Source organism: Ursus americanus, chromosome 6 (genome assembly GCF_024610735.1).
Source record: "Ursus americanus isolate L20-20 chromosome 6, mUrsAme1.1.p, whole genome shotgun sequence".
Taxonomy (NCBI): domain Eukaryota; kingdom Metazoa; phylum Chordata; class Mammalia; order Carnivora; family Ursidae; genus Ursus; species Ursus americanus.
The window spans coordinates 31,359,034-31,386,667 of NC_142132.1; the positions used below are offsets into that span (position 1 = coordinate 31,359,034).

Below are 27,634 nucleotides of genomic sequence, written 5' to 3' on the forward strand. Positions count from 1 at the left end.
ACATTCAGTGCATGCTGGGGTACTGAGTGGAGGGAGTGGAAAGGGCTGAACTGACAACTCTAACCCCTGTGTTCTGTGACCTTAGAAGAAAACTAGGGGGAAAAAATCAATCTGTAATGCGGTGATTCAGAGTAGAAGGAAGCCTGGAGTGCAGTGAAGAGACCTAGACTCTTGTCCTGGGTCTATTCCTACTTGTAGGGCACTAGTCTCCCAGGTTTTTGCTTCCTTCTCTGAAAACAAGATTTAAATGATCCACAAGGTCCTTTTCCCAGACCTAGGAATCATAGATTTGGCCTCCCCTGCCTATATGAAAGCTAAAGGCTTTTGAAAATTTCTTCCAAGCTGTAGCTTAAAGGACAAAGACTGAGAACAACAATTCTTTGGACCAACAGCATCAACATCACCTGGGAGCCTGTCACCTCTGGGGGTGGGGCCCAGCATCTGTGTTCTAACAAACCCTCCAGGTGGCTCTGCTGCAGATTCAAATTTGAGAATCACTGGAGAAGTCACGGGTTCAAAGTTGGGAAGATCTCTATTTGAACCTCCGTTCCATCACTTACTAGTTCAAGCAACCTTAACAAGCGGCATAACCTCTATGTCAGTGCCCTCATTAAAAAAAAAAAAAATGGGAATAGTAAGACATACCTCCCAGGGAGACTGTGAAGATGAAATCATGCATTTTCAGTGCTTGGTGCATGGCACACAGATCTGTCCTGTTGACAGGAGCCATTATGATTTGACGATTTTTTTTTCTTTTTTAAAAAGTTTAACTAACATAACATAACTCGATGATTTTTACATTTGTTTCTTCCTCAAGGGTTCCATCATTCAGGACTGATTTCAATACTCTTTGTATAATGACAATAAAATAACACCAGTAGCTGGTCCACTATGTTCTTCACTGAACTTCCTTTTTCTCACGGGTCCCCCCCACTTGCCATACATGTTCCTCTCAGCCCCACTGTCTCCTTCTCCTTTTCCTTCATCTTACCTTTCAGCTTGCACTCTGTTATCTGATGCACCACCCCTGTGTCATTCTCCTTTTCTGCTGGCCATTTATAGATGTACAAACTTGTGTGAGAAGAGCCTGCGTCCAGCACAATCCCATACTGAGGGTAAAACAAATCAAGAACTTATCAGGATTACATTATGCTTTTCCATACTCAGCTTGCAACAGAAAGGAAACAAAGACAAGAGTCTTCAAAAATGTGAGGAGACGTATTTTAATTCAAGAGGAACATGTGGAGGGGAGAGGGGTTGCCTGGTGTCACCCTGATCACAAGAACTACCAGGACACAAATCCCTCTAGAATAGTGGCTCTTAATGCTGGTGGCACTTCAGAAATATCCAGGCCTTACCCAGGATGGGGCCTGAGCCTCAGTACAGATTAGAAGCTTCTCACGTGATTCTGGTGGGCAGCTGGGAATCAGAACCAGATGCTGAAGCAGCTCAGACAACATGGAAGGACTAGAAAGCCTTGAATCCAGTAGTTCCCAAACTTGTGTGCACACTGGAATTGTCAGAATCACCTGGAGAGCCTCAAAAGCTAGTGATGCCCATGTTCTGCCCCCAAATATGGGACTGGGCTTTAGAAGACGGACATGGAAAATATTAAGCATGCTTGCTTTTTCATTATGATTATAACTATACGTTGTATTCAATAAATTTTAAAAGATATATATTTTTCATGTTTTGGGCTCTTACGACTGAGGGGAGATGAAAGGAAGAATAAAGGAAAAAAGAAGGTGGGAAGAAAGAGGGGGAAAGACAGTATGAGAAAGAACTCACTGCTCAGAGAAGAAAGGGGAAAGAGCCAAGTTCCCACATCACATTTCACGAGAACATTAAATGTCCCGGGCAGGTGCTGCATGAAGCTTTTTATGAGAGTTATCTGATTTAGCTGTCAGAGCAGTGCTGTAGGGTAGGTACTCTATTTATCCCTGCTATATAGGTGAGAAATTAAAGTACAAAGAGGTTAAGTAGTTTACTCAAGATACCCAGCTAATAGGCGACAGAGCCTGGATTTGGATCAGAGTCAGACCAAAGACCGTATGCTCTGTATACAGAGAAACAGAGGAGAAAGGGCAGAACAACAGTTCTTAAAGACTTTTAATGAGGGGTAACTACAGCAAAGTGCATCCCAGTGGATTTTCCCATATGTGCACATCCATATACACCACACCACCAAGATCACGATTAAGATTCAGAATGTTTTCTACTCCCCAGAAGGCTTCCTGGTGCCCCTCTCGGTTAGTTCCTCCCGAGGGTAACCATTGTCTTGATTTCTATCACCACAGATGAGTTTTGCCCATCTTTGAGCTGCAGTAGAGGGACTCGCACAGTGTGCCTCCTTTATATCCAACTTCTTTTGCTCTACACGATCTCTTACATGCATCCACACTGTGTGCAGCCATGGTTCATCCCTTTTCGTTGCTGGAGAATAGTTCCTGTTTCTTTATACGCACTATATTTTTATCCATTCTCCTGTTGATGGACATTTGAGTTGTTTCCAGTTTGGGACTATTGGGAATATAGCTGCCAGGAACATCCTTGCATATGTCATTCTGTGGATATAAGCTCTCATTTATTTTCGGTATTTACCTAGGAGTAGACTGCTGAACGCCCTTTGTGATCATTTAATGCTCATCTTTGGTTACGTCTCTAAGTTTAATCAGGAAAAATGCCATGGTTGAGTACCAGTGTCTGCCATGGGCTTGTGGAGAGAGCGTGACGGTATCTGTACTTTTATTTACCGTCCCTCTACTAGAGAGAAACATGGAGGAAAGTAAATGGGGAAGCAGAAGGAAGAGAAAAAGGAGGCATGTCTAAAATGTGAGCCAACCACTCTTACCCCACTTTGCTGCTGTGGACCTCAAAGTGCTATCTGCCTCTTGATAATGCTGGACTCGGCAGTTGTTTGATACATATCCTCCCATACTGTCTTATCACCTGGTAAGAACCTAAGAACTTCCAGGGAGGAAAGAAGACAAGAATGAGGATTCAGGAGACCTCCCTGGACCACTGGCAATAGCTAAAAGCTGAGTCTGCTAAGGTGTCAAGCTTTATTCTGTTTTGCCAGATTAGGGAGTATCAGTGTGCAGCAGAGGGCAGATCTTCGACCCTCCGAACCTCCAGTGTCCTTGGCCTAGTTACGCACAGCAGGACTCCCTACGGCAATGAGCATTATGCCCTTAAAGAGAAAAAGGCCTGTATACTTGGCGAGAAAGCAAGCGGGACAGACTTCTCTGGAAGCAGGCTTGCAGTGAGAGGAAGCCAAGAACTGACTTGTAGTGACTGTCGCAGGCCCATTGGGGAATGCCTGGGGCCTGGGGCCTTTGGAACCAAGGGCAGCCTCCTGGGGTGGAGAGAGAGGCTCAGGGGTTACACAGCAGAAAATTCTGTTTTTCACTAGCAGGGTCCGTGAATTCTTCCTGCCAGAAAATGCTCCAACCACAGCGGCCTATGATAAAATCTGAGGAGGCAGCAGCAAGCAGCCTTTATCTGGAATCAGGACATTCTCTTCTGTCTTTGTTGACATGAAAGTCACTCTTCCAGTGGAGCGAAGGAATCAGCCTTGCTTCTATCAGCCTGTTTCTGGAAGGCCTTACACAGTGAGGTGGTGGAGAAATGAAAGTTTTTGCTACATTTGGTTTGTCAAGTGTTTGAGGGGGAGGTGATGTACACTGGAACACAGGGACTGAGGGCATTTCACCTTGTGTGTGCAGCACACTGGAATGCTAACCTGATGAATCGTGCCAGATCTTTTTTCTCTTCGGAAATGGTTTGCAGCTTGAGAGACAGATAAAAGCCTGATTGTGTGAAAACTCTGTTGAGCATTTTGGAAGTTTGCCTTTCTTTGTTACAAAATTGTCAGCATATTTACTCATTTTCATTGCTGGCCCATCTTAGAGCTATAAGTTCATTCCATGCAATCTTATTTGAGAGCTGAGAGACTGTGTCCAGTACAGTTCAAGGATCTACCCAACAAGTACAGACGGTGAAAGCCTTCAAAGACCCATCTAGAGCCCGGGTAGCCACCATCTTTTGTTCCTTTTCACCATACCAGCATTTTCCAGTACATGTTCCAAAGAACACAAAACCTGCAAGGATCTAGGCAAAGAAGACTTCCCAGGAGTTTGGGGAATGCTGAGTGCTCTCTCTCTCCTGGGCTCACAAACTCACTAGGTAGTGAGTGCTTCAGAGAGTCTGGCAGTGGAGAAACTTGCCTAACTTTGTTTGAGCCAGCATTCCCCAGACTCCATGATGACAGAATTCTGTTTGAAATAAAAATCTCTACCCAACAGAAATGCTTGACCAACACTGTGCCTTGCACCATGCTATCACTCCCAGGCAGTGTTTCTCTGTAGCTCATATTAAAAACACTTCTAAAAGCCCCTGTGAGTACGTTCTTCACATTAAAGAAAAATCAAAAATATGTGTGGTGATGAAGAGATCTGACATTCCTCTAATATTATTTCAATATTACATTCTAATTTAGGAATAATAAAAGCTTACTAAATAGCATCTATAAAATGAAGGGGAAAGGGGAAAAAAGACATTTAAGATCCTACCAACCAGACATCAGTTATTTTATCTCCTTCTAGTCTTTCCTAAATACATAAATTTTTATATGGCTGCAGCCTCACTGTGTATACAACTTTATCCTAAGCTAGTTTTTGATCATGCACATGATTTTAGCAATCCTAACTGATCTTCATAAACTCTGCTGAGTGAACAGAAGCAGTGTTCCAGGAAAAAGAACAATAAAAATGACCTTGCTTGGTTCACGGAGACACCAATGGAGGGCTTTTGGTGTAGACCTGGAGATGTGGGTGGCCACAGACCCTGAGCTCACAGAAACTGGAGGCCATGGGGTGGTGGGCCAAGACTCTCCTTAAGATGGAAGTAATTCTACGTGCACAAATGTCATAGGTCCAGGGATCTGAGTAAATCTCCCTAGATGTGGAAAGAAATAGAAAACGTGAGCATCAGATGATCTACTTCTATTCCTGGCTCTGCAGAAGTGGGATGTTCAACCCTCTGAGTCTTCTCATTCAGAAAATACCTGCCATGACATTGGCCAGCTCTCAGTTCCCTATAAGCCATGTAGCTTCTGTTCCAGAGCCTTAGTCCAGAATGCCCTTCACCTGAGACCCCAGCCTTCTCTGACCTTTTCAGATTTGATTCTACCTTTCTAATCCATGCTCAGAGTACCTGTATTTTTGCTCTAAAGACAGCACTTACCATGATGCATAAGTACCTGTCTATGTAGCTATTTGATTAAAGTATGTCTTCCTCATAAGGATGTGAGCTACATTATCAGGGCAGGTCTGTACACCCAGCATCCATCACGGTATATCCTACCACATGTTAGGCACAAAGAAGGAATTCAACAGACAATTGTTGAATCAAATGAATGAATGAGGGGGGTTAGAATTGTATGATTCCTGAACTCCTTCCAGTCCCCAAAGAATTTAATACTCACAGTCTAATATAAAGTAGTACCATCGGGGTCGAGTTCCACCATCACCACTACCACCACCCAAAAAAAAACCCCATAAGCCAGGGAAGATGGGCAACAGTAAGATAATTAACTTCTTTCAGTCACTTCAGACATTTTTGTTCTTCAGAGTCTTTCTTAAAAGTCCCTGTAGCTTTAACTGTACTTTTAGCAACGTCATCAGTTTGTCTCAGTGAGTCCTTTTGAATAAACAAAGCTAATCCTTTCGAATTTGACTCTAGTACTCTATAAACAAATCAGGTCTCCATTAGTGACGGCAATGTTGGCAGGGCCTATAAACAATTGGAGACCATTTATTTTCTGCTTTTCTTTTTTCTTTAATTGCAATTACTAGACCTTCAGTACAAACCACAGTTTTATTGCTGTTTGTTAAATGTGGGAAAATACACTGAACATAAATTTACCATTTTAAGTATACAGTTAAGTGTGCGGTTCAGTAGCATTAAAAACATTCACACTTTGTGCAACCATCACCACCATCCAGCTCTAGGTATTGTTGTTGTTGGTGGTGGTTTTAAGATTTATTTATTTCAGAGAGAGAGAGAGAGAGAGCACAAGCAGGAAGAGCAGAGGGAGAGGGAGAGAGAATCTCAAGCAGGTTCTGCGCTGAGCACAGAGCCCCACTCAGGGTTCGATCCTACAAACATGAGATCATGACCTGAGCCGAAACCAAGAGTCGGCCACCTAACCAACTGTGCCACAAAGGCACCTCTCCAGGTATTGTTTTTTAAACAAGACAACATTAAAATCCAGTGAAATAAAAATAATATAGATATTTTCTAGGAGAATTTGAGGTTCAAAATTGGAGCAAATCCTTCCAAATTCTCCATAAAAAGATATAATCACAAATGCTTAATGAAGAGTAGCACTTTAGTTCCTTGTGAAAAAGCAGATGTATGGAGACAGGTCACTACCCTTGAGCAGCAGCTGGAAATCCTGGGAGCACCAGCTCAGTGACATTAACACATTAGCAGCAAAGAGACTTCCCTAGAACTCATCTCCCTCAAAGCAGTGTGGACAGCTGGTTTCCACTGAGGGCTTCTGATGTGCTGGATACTCTGATAAGTGAGTCACTGGTATCATTCCACGTAATCCTCACAACCACCTCCATTTGACATATGAGGAAGCTGAGGAATAGAGAGACTTATTTGCTCAAGTCTCATAGCAGAAAGTAGCAGATCTAGGATTGAAATCAAAAGCATCTGGTCCCTGAGCCAAGAGGCATTCCACAGAAGTGGCAGCTGTTAATGAAGGTATGTGGTCTGGTATTGGGTCAGTCTGGTGCCTTCGAGAGAACTTTGTGGGGATCTGTGTGTGCCAGAATGTAGAATGTTTGTGCTAAGAGGAATATCTAAAAACTCGCTAAATGTCAGTGTTCACTAATGAGCAGAAAATTAAGGCAGTGATGAACTGAACAGATCTGAAAGCTACCTCCCCACCCAGGTCCACCAGGACAAAGGCACTTTCCCAGAGGATACCTAGGTACAGCTAAATGACTCTTCAGTTCATTAAGCCCCTCCCCCCTTTTTAAAGTGTTCATTGCATATCTGTAGGATAGTGGTTCCCAGACTTCAGTGGCACGAGAATGTCCCAGGATGCCTGTTCAATGTGTAGATTCTCAGACCCTGCAACTTGGAGGTTCAAACTAAGTAGGGTCTCACCAGGGTGAGAATAGGGAACCCTGGTCTCCAGGGGATTTAGAGGCAGGGGCCTTCTTCCCACACTGACAAATTTCTGCCATCAGGCTGGTCCTTCACATGCTCTTCACATCCAAGGAGGAAGCAGTTTTACCTGTTCAAGATATTACTCTATTCATTGAGTCAGCAAACTTCTATTTTGGCAACCAGTTGGACTCCTTGTTGCCCCATAGAAGCCAAGTCTGACTGCTGGTTGTAATTTAACATTTATTTTGTGATTATTTGATTAATGATTATCTCTTCCACTAGACCATAAGTTCCATGAAGGTAAGGACTTTGCCAGTTTTGCTCATTGCTATATACCTAGGGCCTAAAATAAGAGTAGATGATCATTGAGTATTTGTTAAGTGAGTAAGTTGAGTGAATGAATAATAAAATGCATACAAAGACCAATGAAACCCAGGCCCTATCCTTAATGCCCTTACCACCTCAGTAGCTGGGCAAGTAAACAACACAGCAGTGCAATAAGGAGTTCTTGTGTTTTGCTAGATTTGGTCTGGGCATGGGTCTACCACCGCCACAGCAAGGCTGAACCCAAACTGGATCATCAGGATGGGAGGGCTGACCCGGGCTGGGTTGGACAAGGGTGAGTTAGATGGGAAGAAGGGGGGATAAAATGGCAATTTGCAACCAGGCAGACAGGCTGCAAAGATGATAAAATATGAGCTATCAATCACTGAGTGTCCACAGTGGGCCAGAATGCCTGCTCATCACTCACATTTACATTTATTTATCCTACCTAATTCTTGCAGTAATCTATGAGATATTGAGCCTTGAGCAAGAGAACCTCAAAGGCCCTCATTTTGCTTATCTATAAGATGAGGATAATCTTTCGTTCCTCACAGCATTTCTGGAAAGAAAAAATGTAAATGATTTATAAACTACGAGCACTATATTTGAATGTTAGAATTCCTCAGGACTTGATCCTTGCCTTCTTCTTGCCTTTTACCCCCTTCCTATAATCTCATCCACATCTAGGGCTTCAATACATCAAAGGCATCAGAGACATATCTTTAGTCTAGACCTTTACTGTCCAATAAGGCAGCCACTAGCTACATGTGGCTATTGAGCACTTGAAATGTTAATGGCGGCTGACCCTTGAACAACACAGGTTTGAACTGTGCAGGCCCATTTATATGTGGATTCTTTTTGATAAATGCAATAGAGTCCTATAAATGTATTTTCTTATGATTTTCTTCACATTTTCTTTTCTGTAGCTCATATTGTTGTAAGTATACAGTATATAATACATATAATACACAAAATATGTGTGAATCAACTGTTTGTGTTATTGGTAAGGCTTCTGGTCGATAGTAGACAATTAAGTTTTGAGGGAGTCAAAAGTTATACATGGATTTTTGACTGTGTGTGGCGGGGGGTGGCACTCCTAACCCCCACGTTGTTCAAGGGCCAACTGTAGTCTCCACTGAGATGTGATTTAAGTTAAAAATCACCCTGGAATTTGAAGATAGCATGAAAAATATAATGGAAAATATTTCATTAATAATTCTTTATTTTGATGAAATATTGAAATAATATTTTGGATGCAATGAATTACATTAATATTATTAAAATTAATTTCATCTCTTTCTACTTTTTAAAAATGTGGCTCCTAGAAAAATTAAAATGTGGCTTGCATTATATTTCTAACAAGCACTGTGGGTCTATACCTCTTCTGTGAGGTCCAGATCTGATTATCCAACTGCTGCTTTGACATTTCTCCTTGGATGTCCAATACTTCAAAAACAAAAAAAAATTTCTTCAAAAATTTAACTATAAATCTCCTCCTTCCAAACTACTGTAATACCTAGTCTCCTATACCTGCTCTTATCACCCTACCCTCTACTTCACTGCAGCCAGACTGATATTTTCAAAACACAAATCTGATCAAGTTACTATCTTCTCATTGATTTTAGGATTGAAATTAAAATCCTCAGCCTGACTTGCTAGACTCTGACTGAACCACCTCCCTCACCATCTTTATCTGTGAGATTCTTGGACTTGCTTTCCTTTGGCCTGGAATACACTCTATCCTCTATCTCAGCTAATTTCTAATCATACTTCAAATTTTACTGTAAATGTCATTTCTTTCAGGGAAGACCACCCTGGCTCCCAAAACTTTCACTTGGTGGCACTCATCACAACTATAATTAATAACTTGTATCATCTATTAAATGTGTTTCCTTCCCCAGATAGCTCAGTCATATCTATACTGGCCTCCCAATTCTGTAGCTAATATAGTACCTAATACAGATACTTAATACATAATTGCTGATACATGAATTTGTAAACAAATGAAGAGCTGCTGAATGGGGTATGGTCATGAGGAGATGATAGGTTTTTATTTAATTCCAGTACAGTTACATACAATGTTATCTTAGTTTCAGGTGTACAGCAGAGTGATTCCACAATTCTATATAATACTCAGTTCTCATCATGTAAGTATACGCCACCTATTTCACCCATCCCCCCACCCACCTGCCCTCTGGTAACCATCAACTTGTTCTCTATAGTTGATTCTGTTTTTAGGTTTGTCTTTTTTACTTGTTTTGTTTCTTAAATTCCATATGTGAATGACAACATATGGTATTTGTCTTTCTCTGACTTATTTCACTTAGCATTATATTCTCTAGTTCTATCCATCTTGTTGCAAATGGCAAGGTTTCTTTCTTTTTATAGCTGAATGATATTCCATTGTGTATATATACCACATCTTCTTTATCCATTCATCTATCAATGGACTCTTGCACTGCATCCACAATTTGGTTATTGTAAATAATGCTGCAATAAACGGAGGGGTGCACATATCTTTTCAAATTAATGTTTTCATATTCTTTGGGTAAATATCCAGGAGTAGAATTACTGGATCATATGGTAGTTCTATTTTGAACTTTTTGAGGAAGCTCCATACTGTTTTCCACAGTGGCCGCATCAGTTTGCATTCCCACCAACAGTGCACAACAGTTCCCTTTTTTCCACATCCTCATCAACACTCATTGTTTCTTGTGGTTTTGATTTTAGCCATTCTGACAGGTGTGAGGTAATATCTCATTGTGGTTTTGATTTGTATTTCCCTGATGATGAGGGATGTTGAGCATCTTTTCACATGTCTGTTGGCCATCTGTATGTCTTCTTTAGAGAAACGTCCGTTCATGTCTTCTGTCCATTTTTTATTTGGATTATTTGTTTTTTTGTGTTGTGCTGCATAAGTTCTTTATATATTTTGAATACTAACCCTTTATTGGGTATGTCATTTGAAAATATCATCTTCCACTCAGTAGGTTGTCTTTTAGTTTTGTTGGTCATTTCCTCTGCTGTGCAGAAGCTAATGCATTATTTTTGCTTTTGTTTCCCTTGCCTCAGGGGACATATCTAGAAAAATGTTGCTACAGCTGACATCAAAGAAATTACTGCCTGTGCTCTTCTAGGATTTTTATGGTTTCAGGTCTCACATTTAGGTCCTTAATCCATTTTGAGTTTATTTTTGTGTATGGTGTAAAAAAGTAGTCAAGTTTCATTCTTCTGCATACAGCTCTCCAGTTTTCCCAACACCATTTGTTGAAGAGACTATCTTTTTCCCATTGCACATTCTTGCCACCTTTGTCAAAGATTAACTGACCGTATAATTGTGTTCTATTGATCTGTGCATTTATTTTTGTGCCAGTACCATACTGTTTATAGTACTACAGCTTTGTAGTATATCTTGAAATCTGGTATCTCCAGTTTTGTTCTTCTTTTTCAAGACTGCTCTGGCTATTCAGGGTCTTTTTGGATCCATATACATTTTAGGATGGTTTGTTCTAGTTCTGTGAAAAATACTCTTGGTATTTTGATAGGGATTGCATTAAATCCATAGATTGCTTTGGGTAGTATGGATATATTTTTTTAAAGATTTTATTTATTTATTTAACAGAGATAGAGACAGCCAGCGAGAGAGGGAACACAAGCAGGGGGAGTGGGAGAGGAAGAAGCAGGCTCACAGCAGAGGAGCCTGATGTGGGGCTCGACCCCACAACACCGGGATCACGCCCTGAGCTGAAGGCAGATGCTTAACCGCTGTGCCACCCAGGCGCCCCTGGGTAGTATGGATATTTTAACAATATTGGTTCTCCCAATCCATGAGCATGGAATATCTTTCATTTGTTTATGTCATCTTCAGTTTCTTTCATCAGTGTTTTATAGTTTTCAGGGTACAAGGCTTTCACCTCCTTGGTTAAGTTTACTCCTAGGCATTTTATTCTTTTTGGTACAATTGTGAATGGAATTGTTGTCTTTCTTTTTTTTTAATTTAAGATTTTATTTATTTATTTGAAAGAGAGAGACCGAGAGAGAGAGAGAGAGAGAGAGAGAGAGAGAGATAAAGCACACACAGTGAGGGCAGGGTGTGGGGCAGAGAGAAAGGAGAAGCAGACTCCCCGCTGAGCAGGAAGCCCGACACAGGGCTTGGTCCCAGGACACCAGTATCATGACCTGAGCTGAAGGCAGATGCTTAACTGACTGAGCCACCCTGGTACCCCACGGGATTGTTTCTTACATTCTTTTTCTGTTATTTCATTATAGATGTATAGTGTATAGATATGCAATGGATTTGTATATATTGTTTGTATCCTCTGACCTTACTAAATTCATTTATCAGTTTTGGCAGTTTTTTGGAGGAGTCTTTAGGGTTTTCTACATATAGTATGATGTCATCTGCAAATAGTGAAAGTTTTCCTTCTTCCTTACCAATTTGGATGCCTTTTATTTCTATTTCTTGTCTGATTGCTGTGGCCAGGACTTCCAGTACTATGTTGACTAAAAGTGGTAAGAGTGGGCATTTTTGTCTTGTTCCTGATCTTAGAGGAAAAGCTTTCAGTTTTTCACCATTATGACATTAGCTGTAGGTTTGTTTGTGTTTTTATATATGTCCTTTGTTATGCTGAGGTATATTTCCTCTAAACCTACTTTGTTGAGAGTCTTTATCATGAATAGATTTTGTACTTTGTCAAATGCTTTTTCTTCATCTATTGGGATGAACATATGATTTTTATCCTTTCTCTTGTTAATGTGATGTATCATGTTGATTGATTTGCAAATATTGAACCATCCTTGCATCTCAGGAATAAATCTTACTTGATCATGGTGAATGATTTTTTTTAATGTATTGTTGGATTTGGTTTGCTAATACGTTGTTGAGGATTTTTGCATCTATGTTCATCAGAGTTTTTGGCCTGTAGTTCTCTTTTTTTGTAGTGTCTTTATCTGGTTTTGGTATCAGGGTAATGCTGGCCTCATAGAATGAAATTGGAAGTTTTCCTTCCTCTTCTATTTTTTGGAATAGTTTAAGAAGACTAGGTATTAGTTCTTCTTTAAATGTTTGGTAGAATTCACTGAGGAAATAGTCTAGTCCTGGATTTCTGTTTTTTGGGAGTTTTTTGATTACTGATTCAATTTCATTGCTGATAATAGGTCTACTCAATGTTTCTATTTCTTCCTGATTCAGATTTGGGGGGTTATATATTTCTAGGAATTTATCCATGTCTTCTGGGTTGTCCAGTTTGTTGGCATATAATTTTTCAGAAAAATCTCTTATAATCCTTTGTATTTCTGTCGTATTGGTTGTTTTTTCTCCTCTTTCATTTCTAATTTTGTTTATTTGAGTCACCTCTCTATCTCTCTCTCTCTTTTTTTTTTTTTTTTTGATGAGTCTGGCCAAAGATTTATCAATTTTGTTTATCTTTTCAAAGAACCAGCTCCTGGTTTCATTGATCTGTTCTACTGTCTATTTAGTTTCTACTTCATTTATTTTTATTTTTATTTTTTTAAGATTTTATTTATTTGACAGAGACAGCCAGCGAGAGAGGGAACACAAGCAGGGGGAGTGGGAGAGGAAGAAGCAGGCTCCCAACGGAGAAGCCCGATGTGGGGCTTGATCCCGGAATGCCGGGATCATGCCCTGAGCCAAAGGTAGACGCCCAACGACTGCGCCACCCAGGCGCCCCTCTACTTCATTTATTTCTGCTCTAATCTTTATTATTTCCTTCCTTCTAGTGGTTTTGGGTTTTGTTTATTCTTCTTCTAGCTCCTTTAGGTGTAAAGTTAGGTTGTTTAAGATTTTTCTTGCTTCTTGAGGTAGGCCGGCATTGCTATGAACTTCCCTCTTAAAACAGCTTTTCTTCATCCCAAAGATTTTGGACCATTATGTTTTCATTTGCATTTGTCTACATGTATTTTTTTTTATTTCTTCTTTGATTTCTTGGTTGACCTGTTCATTGTTTAGTAGCATGTTATTTAATCTCCATGCTCTTTCCAGATTTTTGCTTGTGGTTGATTTCTAGTTTCACAGTGTTGTAGTTGGAAAAGACGCATAGTATACTTCAATCTTTTTGAATTTGTTGAGACTTGTTTTGTGGCCAATATGCGATCTATTCTGGACAATGTTTCATTTGCACTTGAAAAGAATATGTATTCTGCTGTTTTAGGATAGAATGTTGTGAATATATCTGTTAGATTATTCTAGTCCAATACATCATTCAAAGTCACTGTTTCCTTGTTGATTTTCGGTTTGGATGATCTATCCATTGATGTAAGTGGAGTGTTAAAATCCTCTACTATTATTATGTCACTATTGATTACTTCCTTTATGTTTGTTATTAGCTGCTTTATGTATTTGGGTGCTGCCATGTTGGGTGCATATTTACAATTGTTATATCTTCTTGTTGGATTGTTCCCTTTATGATTATATAGTGTCCTTCTTTGTCTCTTGTTATAGTCTTTTTTTAAAGTCCATTTTGTACAATATAAGTATTGCTACCCCAGCTTTCTTTTCACTTTGATTTACATGATAAATGCTTTTCCATCCCCTCACTTTCAATCTGCATATGTCTTTAGGTATGAAATGAGTTTCTTGTAGGCAGCATATAGATGGGTCTTGTTTTTTTATCCATTCTGTCACCGTATGTATTTGATTACAGCATTTAGTCCTTTACATTCAAACTAATTATTGATAGATATGTACTATTACCATTTTGGTACTTGCTTTATGGTTGTTTTTGTAGTTCTTCTCTGTTCTTTTCTTCTCTTGCTGTTTTCTCTCATGGTTTCCTGGCTTTCTTAAGTGATATACTTGGATTCTTTTCTCTTTATTTTCTGCGTATCTATTACTGGCTTTTGATTTGCGGTTACCATTACCTTTATATATAACATTTATGCATCTAGCAGTCTATGTTAAATTGATTGTTGCTTAAGTCTGAATCCATTCTTTATTCCTTTCTCCCCACGTTTTAAGTATATGGTGTAATACTTTACATCCTTTTATTTTGTGAATCCCTTGACTGATTTTTATAGATATACTTATTTACACTGCCTTTGTGCTTCCTATTTTTCTTACTCCTGTGCTTACGGTGTTTCCTTTCCTTTCAAGAGTCCCCTTTAACATTTCTGGTAGTGGTCATGAATTCCTTTAACTTATGTTTGTCTGGGAAACTATCTCTCCTTCTATTTTGAATGACAGCCTTGCTGGATAGAGTATTTTTGGCTGCAGTTTTTTTTTTCTTTTAGCACTTTGAATGTATCATGTCATTCCCTTTTGGCCTGCAAAGTTTTTGCTAAAAAATTAGCTACAGCCTTTTGGGATTTCCCTTATAAGTACTTATTTTCTCTTGCTGCTTTTAAAATTCTCTTTATCCCTACTTTGTGCCATCACTATTAATTGCCGTTTTACATGTGTTGGTGTGGACCTCCTTGGGTTGATTTTGTTGGGGGGCTCTCTGTGCCTCCTAGATCTGGATTTCTGTCTCCCCTGATTCAGGAAGTTTTCAGCTATTATTTCTTCAAATAAATTTTCTGCCCCCCTTCTCTCTCTTCTCCTTCTGGGATCCCCATAATGCAAATATTTTTACACTTGATGGTGTCACTGAGTTCCCTGCTTTTATTTTTTTTTATTATTTCTTTCTTTGCTCCTGTTCAGCTTGATTGCTTTCCATTACTCCATCCTCCAGTCACTGATCCATTCTTCTTCTTCCTCCAGTCTACTAGTTATTCCATCTAGTGTAGTTTTAATTTGAGCTATTGAGTATTTCATCTCTGATTGGTTCATTTTTGTTTTCCTTTTTTTCCCAAAGATTGTTTATTTATTGAAAGAAAGAGAGAGAGAAAGAAAAAGAGAGAGAGAAAGGGGGGAGGGGCAGAGGGAGAACACGAGAGAGAATCCCAAGCAGATTCTGAGCTGAATGCAGAGCCTGACACAGGGCTTGATCTCACAACCCTGACATCATAACTTGAGTCAAAACCAAGAGCTGGTTGCTCAAGCAATTGAGCTACCCAGGTGCCCCTCTTTTTTGTTTTCTATCTCTTTGGTAAGAGTGTCACTCTCTTCTCAAGTCCAGTGATTATCTTTGTGACCATTACTTCAAATTCTCTACAAGCATATTACTTATCTCCATTTGTTAGCTCTCTTGCTGTGATTTTGTCCTGTCCTTTCATTTGGGATATATTCCTCTGTCTCCTCATTTTGTCTATCTCTCTGAATCTGTTTCTGTGTGTTAAGAAAGACAGCTATGTCTCATGTACTTGACAGTAATAGGCCTTATAAAGAAGAGGTCCCATAGTGCCCTGCCATGCAGTGTCCCCTCTTCACCAGAACCTGGCACTTCGGGGGTATCTCCTATGTGTGATGCATGTGTCCTGCTGTTGCAGCTGAGCTGCTTTTGCCTTCAGTCCAATTGTCTGTGATGGCTCTATTTGCCTGTTATGGGCAGAGTTTGGTCCCTGTGTTGTTAGTGGGCCAGTCTAGGGTCATTTTCAGCTTGAGTTGAGTCAGACCAGGAGTTTGCCCGAGATGCAGTAACACCAAACTGTAGGGCACTTTCCTTGTGTTGTCTTCTGAGAGGCTTTCATAGGTGCAGGATCTGCAGTCAGACCAGACATCTGCTGCCAGCCCACTGTTGGGGCTGCAAGCAGACTGGTATGTGTGATTATCTTCCGCTCTCCCCAGGGCAGGAGTCACTTTGGAATGGTGCTAGCCTATTAGGGCTGCTCATACACTGCCAGGCTTGTGGCATCACTTTGGATGGGCTTTGGCCAAGGGCATACTGGAGGGGGCAGGTACACAGGAGAATGCAGAGATGGGGGGTGGGGCACACAGTGTTAGCAAGGTTTGCTTAGGTCTGTTGTGAAAGGGGACCTGTAGCCACCAGAACCAAGGCTGGCTGGATTGGAGGAGGTGGATCCCAAGAAGCACTTGGGGGCAGGGTGGGTGGTATTAGTAAGGCCTGTTGTGATAGGAGACCTGGAATGAGGCCTGGCTGGAGCCAGCATGTCCACAGGAGAACACAAGGGCGGGGCAGGCTGTTAGCAATTTCGGTAGTGTTGGAGAAGTGCTGGTTCACAGGGTGGAGGGTGGGGGAAGGAAATGGCATCCACCAACTCCTTTGTTCCTGGAGAAGTCTCCCAATGATTCCTGCCCCTCCAAGCACATGCTCTGAGATTAGTAAACAAATCTCCCTCCCGCATGCCCCAGGTGCTTTTCAAACTGCTGCTTCTATGCTGTATCTCCACAGGGCTGCTTGTTTAAGGTGCTCTCTCTTTAATGGTGGGGACTCAGTTTCCTCTCACCCTCCTGGCTCTTCCAGAACTGAGCCCACTAATTTTCAAATTTCCAGGCATTAATCCCTGCTGATTATAAGAACCTCGGAAATTAGGCCCCTCTGGTTTCACGCAGGATCCCTGTGCACCTGGAGTGCTTGGTGTGACGGTCTGGTCCTCTCCCCTTTCCATGCCTGTATTGTTCCTCCCTCCTACAGACAGGTCTATTTAGCTTCCAAATGTGTCTCCACCCTTCCTACCCTCTTTGATATGGCCTCTTCTCTACATTTAGCTGTGAAAAGTCTGTCCTGTCAATCTTCAGATCATTTTCTAGGTTATTTACACTGATGTGGGTGTTATCTTGTTCCATGGGACCAGGTGAGCTTAGGTCCTCCTATTCCACCATCTTCCCTGGAAGTTTGATATTATATGTTTTTAAAACAAATGTACCAGGTAAAGATATTGAAATAATGTTTTCCTTTAAACCATCATTTTTGAAAGGAAATAAATTTATTCCAACAAACTACTCAAAGCACTTTAGCTCATGATATCTGGGATGATCCTGGTATTAGGTTACAAACCACAGAAGAAAAAGTTTCATTTCTTGTTCCTTATTTTAGATTTTATAATGGTTTATCATATACCTTATTCCTCAAACTTAGTTTTAAATGATTCCAGAGATATTATCAAAGAGTATGCTCTAAAGCAGCAATGTCCAATTGAACTTTCTGCAGTGGACATGTTCTATGTCTGCACTGTCCAATTTAGTATCCACCAGCCACATGAGGTTCTTGAGTGCTTGGAATATGGCTAGTGCAATTAAGGAACAAAATTATTTTATTTTACTTTATCTAAATTAACTTAAGTTGAAATAGCTACATATGGCTAGTGACTATCAAATTGGGCAGCATATATAGCTTAAAGCCATCACCAAAGACAAGTTCCTAAAATATTTTTGCCCTCAATATATGCCAGCAATTTTATTAAAATTAGCGTATGACCTTAATAAATGACTAGTTTGCATACATAAAATGATCTTTGTGTAAAATAAACCAGTGATATTGCTATAAAGATTCATTTCATATGCCACTGTCTACTATTCAAATACTCATACCTCTTATTTAAAGGCCTGTTCCATTTTGTGGGGCCAACACAACGCAGAACCACAACAGAGTCAATGATGACCACTGCGAATGCAGGAAGGTCATCCATGACCAGAAGTATACACTGGGAACACAGAGCTCAAGTCTGTCATGGATTTTGCCTCCTAGGCAGTCCCCCTCTCCAGTGATGCAATAATGAACATAGAAAAAGGTCAAATCAGGAACGCAATCATGTACTTTTGGAGCTGGTAAACAAACCGCAGAACCAAGATGTCACGAGCTTTAACTGTGAGTGAAGTTTTGCCAAGAGAGCCAACATCACTCAACATTAAAAGGCAAGAGACCATTGAAAACGAGATAATATCAGCCTTCTGAACTGACAAAGGGGTTGCTGTGCACAGCAACACTGAGTTGAGCGCATGTCGCAAAGGAATGCCAATGTAACATCCAGGCCTCCACTATACAGCAACTGATTTGGGTGGGTGGCAAAAGTTTTAGAAGCCTGGCATATGCATCCATCTTTCCAGCTCACAGTTTAGTATCTTCAAATACAATAAAATAAACTCGTGCCCATGTATTCCAGAGCCTGCATGGTCAAGTTAACTTCTGGACATGTCATCGCCTATGTGTACATATGTGCCAATATGCACAACATTAGCATATTGGTATATTCTGGGCCCTTTTAGATTTATTTACTTATACATTTATTTAACTTCAATGAAAGTTTAAAATGGTTATTTACAACATAAATTTAAATTTTCCACATGCTTTTTAATTAACAGATTAAATAAAATGACATTACAAGCTACTTATATTTATGTCTCTGAAATTTTACTTTGATGAATTTGAAAGGAAGCAGAAATAAATCACAGCAGAGTTAATGACCCTAATTATTTTTAATGATTTAACTACCTCTTCAAAATGTGGAAATTTTCAAGAAATCTGTTCATCTATGAATTCATTTCAATTCACTATATTTGATACATGTATGTGTTCTCTGTGGTTTTTTTTTTCATTGATTTTGCTGCTTTCTTTAATATTTTGAAGATGAGGAATAAGTCTTCTCCACAATCTTTGACTTTCAAAGTGCTTTATAGAATGCTCTCTAATAAATTTTATTATTTTGATGATAGCAATAATGATTAAGAAGATCAGAGAGTGCAGTGTTGTGACACATGCACAGTGAAACAATGAATAAGAAGTAGAGATAGTACTAGATCATAGAATGTCAGCACAAAATAGCACCACAAAATATCAGCACATATCTGGATATAGTGAATAAAGTATTTGTTTCTTTTAAAGTATTAACAATAATTATTGCTGAACAAGCATAAAGACAATTATCTTCCTACCACTAATTGATTCAAGACATTCCCTCTTCCAGAATGAGCATCATTCCATTTTACCTCCCTAATCCAGTGGATATTGACTTGCTCATGGGCTGCCAGAACCTCCACCCCTCCCGTATGCTCTGTTTTACCATAACCTCCTTCCCCTCCCCCCACCGCACCCCAGCCAGACCCCTCAGATTTGTTACCTTAACATTTTCTGGCAATGGTTTGTTCTGGGTCAGCCCCACAGCAATCAAAGCAATCACAGCCACGATAGAGGAGAAGCCAAGGATGATCAGTATATTTCTGGAACAAAAATTCTTCAGTTCAGACTCTAAAACCAAAAGCAGAAAAGAAAATACCAGAAATCAACAAACATTGATTTTCCTCCACTTTTGGTAAGGTCTTCTGCTAGCTATCTGGAGACATCAAAGATAGATAAAAGTTTTTCTTTATCCCTACAACACTTGTGAAGTAATAGGGAAATAATTCAAGAACAAAAGGATTTGTCTGTCCTGTGATAAGGGCCAAGACTGAGTTAGTGGCTGTGGTAAGGAAAATGGACAGAATTAGGTCAATGACCAGATAAAGAATGAGGACAGGGAAGAGTCCCAAATTGTCAGTTTAATAGGTCATACTGGTCTATGAGAGTACAGGCAATAACAAAAAGGCAAGGATTGCCCTCATTTTTCAAATCTACCACAAAATGTTTAAGATGTTGATAAGTATTCAGAATATATCATCAAACATCAAAGTCCCAACACTCCATGCCATTTTTTGGCTTGACAAACCCCTTGCATTTCAACCACACTTATATGTTGTAATTGGTAATGGTGTAGCGTCTGCGGAGTTTTGAACATTTCATCATTCACATTATCTCATCTATTCTTAGTCTCAACCTGTTGCGGGACATAATAAAGCTCCAAGCAGAGAATTATATAAAAAGCACAAGTTACTTTGATCATTGCAAACAGAGCATATAGCAGAAGTGAACAAGAAATGGAAAGCTGCCCCACTTCCTCCATTCTGACAACTCACTCTCTTCCTCTCTCAACTTTCCAAACTATCCCTAAACTTTTTTCTTAGGCTTTGGGGAGGAAGGATAGGATAAAGCAATAAAGAAACACATGGAATGAGATAGGCTCTGCAGAATAGATTGCACTTCTCTAAAGACAGGGCATGGGATTAAAACAGCTAGAAGAGGAGCCTGACTGACTCTCCCCCTCTGGATCTCCCTCTTGAACAGCAGCAGCCACCGCATGCTGAAACAGGAGCTCCTCCCCAAGATCTTGAGCAGAAGCTTGGACTTAATCCAAAGGACTGTAACCGTATGGGTGTCCAGTCTGCTCAGCAACCTCTAGAATCTTGAACCAGTCTTGACTCATTAGACCAAACAGTAAAAAACTTAGGAGAAAAGTTTTAGCAACCCCATTAGCTACTGCTTCCAAACATAGGAACAATAGATGAAATATACAGCACTTCCCCTCCTTCTTCCTTCCCAAAAGAACCTCAATTTTGTTCAGATGACTGCCACTCCCCAAGCAGTCCACATAACTCATGGGAAAATGATACCCTCCACCACCACCACCACCGCAGCCTCTGGCTCAGAGTCAGGCCTTATTGTTGTGCACAATCTCATTCCCTCACCAATGATTAGTTCAACAATGGATTTGTACCCAAAAATGGCCCATGAGACCCTGGAGGAAGTCTGCTGGAGCGAGTTTAGGAAAAGAAAGGCAGAATTCTCGTCTTCCTCAGACATTGCCCTGCCTGGATAAGATGACTTTCCATGGTGTCAGAACAGAGAGATGGACAGAACTTGAGTCTTTGATAGCATTTTGAACTGTTAAAAGAATAATCCCTGCTCCAATCTTCCCATGAGACTTATGCTTTGATCCAGTTAGAGTCAGGATTTTAATACTTTGAAGCCAAAATATCCTGATGTAACTGGTGTGGCAGAAGTATCCTGTTTGACGCCAGGGCTCTGGAATCTGGACAAGAACCCCCCTAGGTACTACTCGCCTCAGTTCCCAAAGTGTTGATACTGACAAACACAGCTCAAAACAAGCAGCACTTTGGATGAACAATTATAAATCTAATACCCAAGGGCAGCACATTGCAGCAGTTTCTATTTTAATTGAATTTTGAATGCTTTACTCCCTCAAGCTGTTCAAAAAAAATCTATTTAGTTATTTTGTTTCCATAAATATGACAATTTTGCTATCTCATTTTCCTTCCACATCTATTTGGGCACTAATCTTAGTAGTGACAAAGACCAACAAGGTCCCTGCTCTTTGGAGTTCACAGTCTGGCTGGGGAGATAAATAAGCCAGAACAGAAGTCATAAATCAGCGACTCCAGGTCACGATACATACTAAGAAGAAATTAAAACTAAGGGATGTTATACAGTTTAATGGAAATTAGAATGAAGGATTGGGATATGCAGCAGAGTTGGGGTGGGAGGATTCAACTGAGGGTCAGGAAAGCCTCTCCGAGAAGGTGATATTTGACTGAGACCTGGGTGATGAGAAAACACCAGCTATGAAAAGGAGTAAGAACATTCCAGAAAGAGGGAACAGCAGTTGCAAAAGCCCTGAGGTGGGAAACAGTTTGACATGACTCTGTCTCTTCCATTTCCTAATGAGATTATTTACTAACATTATTATTCCTGAACAGCTGGAAATATACTTTTCCATATTTGCCCAGCTGTTGCAATGACATCTGTATTATCAGAATATATTGAAGACTTTCATCATATTCTTTTTACAGATACGATAAGAAAAAGAACTTAGGTCACAGAGAAACTTTAGGAATTTTTCATACACAATTTTTAAAAGCTTTATTACAAAAAAATAAAATAATAATGGCTAAGTTTGTGTATTTATTTATTTATTTATTTATTTATTTATTTATTTTATTATGTTCAATGAGCCATCATAAAGTAAGTACATCATTAGTTTTTGATGTAGTGTTCAAAGATTCATTCGTTGCATATAACACCCAATGCTCATCACCACATGTGCCCTCCTTAATACCTATCACCCGATTGCTCCATCCCCTCACTCCCCTCCCTTCTGTAACCCTCAGTTTGGTTCCCGGAGTCCAGAGTCTCTCATGGTTTGTCTCCCTCTCTGATTTCTTCCCATTCAGTTTTCCCTCCCTTTCCCTGTGGTCCTCCATGTTCTTCTTTATATTCCACATATGAGTGAAACCATATGATAATTGTCTTTCTCTGCTTGACTTATTTCACTTAGCATAATCCCCTCCAGTTCCATCCATGTTGATGCAAATTGTGGGTATTCATCCTTTCTGATGGCTGAGTAATATTCCACTGTATATATGAACCACATTTTTATCCATTCATCTGTTGAAGGGAATCTTGGTTCCTTCCATAGTTTGGCTATTGTGGACATTGCTGCTATGAGCATTGGGGTGCATGTGCCCCTTCTTTTCACTACATCTGTATCTTGAGGGACACTGGGCCAGATGGACTTCGTAAGTTTGTTTTTCATGTAACTGTCTAGATTACCAGGGAGGAGTACTTAAAATACTACCATGTTTCCTATGGCTTATGGCAGGTAGTTTTCAAAAGCTCTTATCACATGCTGGAAGCCAGACTCTTCTTAGGATGTGGTACTAGCCATACCACTAGACCTGGGAGTCTGGGGGGGGGACTTAGCTGGGATGTGCTCATAAAAAGGGAACCATTTAGGTTACAGCCCCCTCTTCTCTGGCCCCTAGAGCTCTTTCAGATGCCATGACTGCTACAGTCAAATTCTGTTATGGAAAATTCACAGTGACTGTCTCTCCCCCACTTCCCTGAAAGCTCTTCATTTACCTTGAAGATAACAGAAATTCAGTTTCTATCACACCATGTGAAATGGCATTTCAAAAAACAATTTCAAGAAATACTTTTTATCAAAATATCTAATGGCAAAGTGTTTTGTTTGTTTTCCTTTGAATTGTCTTACTATAGTGGAGAATTCAAGACTGCCACTTCCCTCCCATTTTTTCCCTCTCATATGACAGGTGAGAAAATGTTTCTATTTAAGGTGAGAGTCAGGTAGAAAGTTCAGCTCTTCACCTGAGAGACAAAACTGAAGGAAACCCAAGCTTTTAGAAAACAGATTGATTTCAAGCCAATTAGCTATGTCAGAGGAAAAGAACAAAAAAGAAAAAATGACCATTTGATTCTTACACAAACAGTTATCCTGACATCAAATGCTAGCATCCTCTTCAAGTGAAGATGAAAATTCTGCCAGAGAAATCTCAGCCATCTCTACTTCATGATACCAAAGATGTAATATCTTAAAAATTTACTTCATTAATAAAAAGATTTGGAGTGTTTGAAGATGGGTAGGTTTCAGGCAAAAAACAACCAAAGTTTTACTCTGCAGATCCTGTGTAACTCACTAGTTTCAGACCACTTCCAGTTTGATGGGTTACATTCAGATTAAGTTTGGCTTGTCATATAGAGGAGAGCAAACACAGACAAGCTTAGAGGGTAAACAGCAATAAAGTACTGTGGTCCTTCCTGTGGGCCTTCACAAAGCCGAGTGATGGGACAGTCACTGAAGTTAGGGACTGGTCCTAATCTGGCCTAATCTGGTCCCAAATCCCGGCATCAAAGTCCCTGCACCATCTCTACTATCTTCTTTCCTTTCCATCAAGTAGTTGTTCTCGGTGACACACATTTAGATTGGTCTCACACTCCGGGGCTTTAAGATCCTTTCTCAATTTCTCAGTTCATTCCCGGCACTTTCGACACACTCTCTTCTACGGTGATTATCTACCCTCCTCCAGCGACTTCCACCTCTGTACAACAGCCCTTTCTCATACCTCCCACCCTTTCTAATGCCCTTCCCTATCAGAATCCATCCTTCCTGTTGCTTCAGAAATCTCCCATGACAGACATTCCCAGGGCTCTTCCAGTTCAAGAATTTAAGGTAGCTTCCTATAGTCTGCCAGATGAAAGCCACGCTGATCTAGACCTCTCAACCCTGTGGAAATGTAAGCCCTTCCTATCTCACCATTTCAGTAAGCAGATGTTTTTCTCCAAGATCATACTGCCTGACATTATGACCACTAGAATGTAAGTACCCTGAGTTCTTCTGACTTGTTCATTGCTGTATTTCCAGTTGAATGAATAAATGAATTTTAGATTCTCACTTTTCCTGAGAAATCTGAGATTTCCATCACTTAGAATTCTATTCCCCTCTTTCTCCACCACATCCTTTTCCTTGTCTCCATCAAAATCAAGCTCAATAAGAGGCTATGTTCCCTCCATATGCTTCAAAGCTCAGTTGTTCCAGTAGTTCTCTCTTCGTGTGCTACTTCCAGATACTTCATGAATTAACCCATTTCAGTTCGGGAGTTCCATAGCTATTGTTGGGGAGGGGCTATACTTCATTCATTCTTTCAGTTAGTTACTCAACAATTATTTACGGAATGCATTATACTGTGCACTAGCCCTGTCCTAGGCTCTGAGCTATAGCAGTCAACAACACAGATAAGCATCCCCATCCTTATGGTACTTTTATCGTAGTTTGGAAGAAAAGACAATAAACAAGATAAGTAAAATTTATGGCATGTTACATAATTATAAGTGCTAAGGAGGGCGAAAAAGCAGAAAAGGTGAAGAGGAAGGATAAGTTGATTAAGAAAGGCCTAAGATGGTGATATTGATGATAGTCAAGGGAGTAAAAAAGAAAGCATGCATACCTGTTGAGCAAGAGCATTAAAGGCAACCAGACTGCATGTGCAAAGGCCCTGAGGTGGGACAGTACTGGGCCATGAGGTCAGTGTGGCTGGAGAGTGATGCAGGGGAGAATAATAAAAGATGGTCAGGTAGGTAACCGGGTTACTTGCACGTGGACCTTGCAAGCAAGGGCTTTGCCTTACTCTAAGTGATCTGACTTATTTCTAATCATTTGTATAATCTACACTCAGCAGCATAGGGGTAAATAAGAAATCATCAGAGGTCTTTGAAGTCTCTGGAGAGGGAGTGTGTGGCCTTTTAGGCAGCACACACCTGTCTCTTGTGATGAGGTGCTGAGGCTACCCCAGTGAGGTCAGGTCATAGGATAATCAAACAACTAAGTGTAGACAGAGCCTGGCTCGGTTGGAACAGAGCCTGTGCCAAGACCAGGGCTGGTAAAATAAATCCAGGAGGAATAAACACCATTACATGGGAGGTCTTCTCTATACCTTCTGGTCTTGGTGGATCAGTACCAGAGAATCTTTGCTGAGAAAGCATCATCATGAGGGGTCACCGAGCCAACCAGGATCCATGAGCGGAAAGTTCAACTCCACAGACTTCTGAAGGGTGGCTCAAGCTAGAGCAGAGTCCAGACAAGCTCACCTTTGCTCAGCCTCTCTAAGCCTCCATTTCTCCATGTGCAAAATGGGAGTCATAATAGTACCTACTTCATAGGGTTGCTAGGTAAGATCCAATGAGCTAACAATACATAGTAGCCTCTACTTCAAGAGCCCTCCCTGTATTCCAGATTCTGCTCTTAGCACTTTATTTTTTTTTAAGATTTTATTTATTTATTTGAGACAGAGCACAAGCAGGGGGAGCAGCAGCCAGAGGGAAAGGGAAAAGCATGTGGGGCTTGATCCCAGGACCCTGGGCTCCAGACCCGAGCTGAAGGCAGAGGCTCAACCGGCTAAGCCACCCAGGCGCCCTGTACTCTTAGCACTTTAAATGTAACCACTCATTTAACCCTCCCAATAACCCTGTGAGGTAGATGTACTGTTATCATCTGCATCAGCTTCCTAGGGCTACCACAACAAACTACCGCAAACTTGGTGACTTAAAACAACAGAAATTTATTCTCTCACAATTCTGGAAGACAGAAGCCCAGAATCAAGGTGTCAACAGGGCCAGAGTCTCTGGAGATGATTCCTTTCTTGCCTCTTCCAGCTTCTGCTGGCTGCTGGCATTCTTTGGCTTATGGCTGCATCTCTCTAATCACTGTCTGCACAAGGCCTTTCTCCCTGTGTCTGTGTATGTCACATTTCCCTCTTTTCTCTTATCAGGACCTTAGTCACTGAATTTAGGGCCCACCCAAAATCCAGAATGATCTCATCTCAAGATCCTTAATTACATTGGCAAAGACCCTTTTTCTAAATAAGGTCAGAATTACAGGTGCTATTATCATCATCATTATTGTCATTTTACAGATGAGGAAACTGAGTCACAGAGAGGTTAAGTAAATTGCTCAGAGTTATGCTGATGTAGGGGTAAGCTCAGGTATTCTGGACTCAGAGGCTAGGCTTTTAACCACTGCCCTATCCCGGACCACATGACTGAGGCTTATTACAGTGCCTGGCACACAGTAATAGTGCTGTATGTGGGAGCCAATCCCATCATCCAGAAGTGAAAAGTGACTGACTTTGAGGATTTGGCTGGTGGGGTTGTCGGAATTGTTGTCACAGATGACACCAGGCAATGCTGTACCTTTTAAAACAGAGTCTTCAGTCCATGACAGTCAGAAGCTTAGAGCTAAGTAACAGAGGCTGAGATTGTAATTCCCAAAGAGGTTAAGGGACTTGCTCAAAGTCATATATCTTGCAAACAGCAAAGAGGTACTCAATCCGAGTTTCTCAGGCCCACTCCAATGCCTCAGCCATTGTTCTGCCTTAGGGATGTGTAGAAATTACTCAGCTTTCTTCCTGGACTCAGTGCAAAAGAATTCACCCCAAGTTCTGTTCAAATGGAAAGATCTTCTTCCATCTCACCACCTCCCCATATTTTTTCAATTAATAAATCCCGGGTCAAGTTTGAGGACAAAGCAGTTTAATTTGGTGGGGTTTTTTTCCTGCCTGTGTTCTTAAGTCAAGGAAGTCAGTACAACGTCAATAAATACACAAATGCTAAAAATAAACTGCAAGGCCTCAGCGATGACCAGTTAGTTAAAGGGCAAAAGGCAAATGAGAGGGCGGGAAAACATGATTGACTCAGACTTGGGAGACACGTGCAAGAAGACAAAATAAGAGGGGACGATAGAATGGAAAGAGAGGTAGAGATGGATAATTGATTAGATAACCAATGTCCTATCCCACTGATCTCTTGAACCACAGATTTCGGAGGAAACAATTTGCTTTTATTCATGATCTTTTATTCCTAGTCTTTGAAATGTTAATTAGCTGGTTAATCTCAGTTTGCAGCTCTTTAGAAAAGGAGTGCATTTATCTTAACAAAGTAGCCTGGTTGATCCTGAGTGAACCCCTTCAGAGACTCAGCTTTGGGTGGGAGGAGCCCGTCTAGGGACACCAGGCAGTGGAAATGGGAGTAGGGGTGCAGAACAAGTTCTTCCTGCAAATCAGATTCTGCCAACCCCATACTCCCGGCCCCACAGTTCTTGTTGTGAGCTGTGCTCTTTTAAAGATTAGCAGCAAGTAACTGACTTTGCA

General features: G+C 40.6%; 1 protein-coding gene across 2 annotated transcripts in view; it reads right to left on the reverse strand.

The window, feature by feature from the left end:
- Nucleotides 1-27,634, reverse strand: part of ENTPD1 (ectonucleoside triphosphate diphosphohydrolase 1) — a 99,370-nt gene that overhangs the window by 31,152 nt on the left and 40,584 nt on the right. For both annotated transcript variants that reach the window (XR_006777352.2, XM_045785006.2), the window contains exons 2-3: nucleotides 19,423-19,550; nucleotides 992-1,109 (exon numbers count right to left, since the gene is read on the reverse strand). Coding sequence is in view for 1 of the 2 variants with exons in the window: in XM_045785006.2 (XP_045640962.2) it covers nucleotides 992-1,109; nucleotides 19,423-19,550 (246 nt within the window). In the remaining variant the exon portion in view is untranslated. The remainder of the gene's footprint in view (nucleotides 1-991; nucleotides 1,110-19,422; nucleotides 19,551-27,634) is intronic.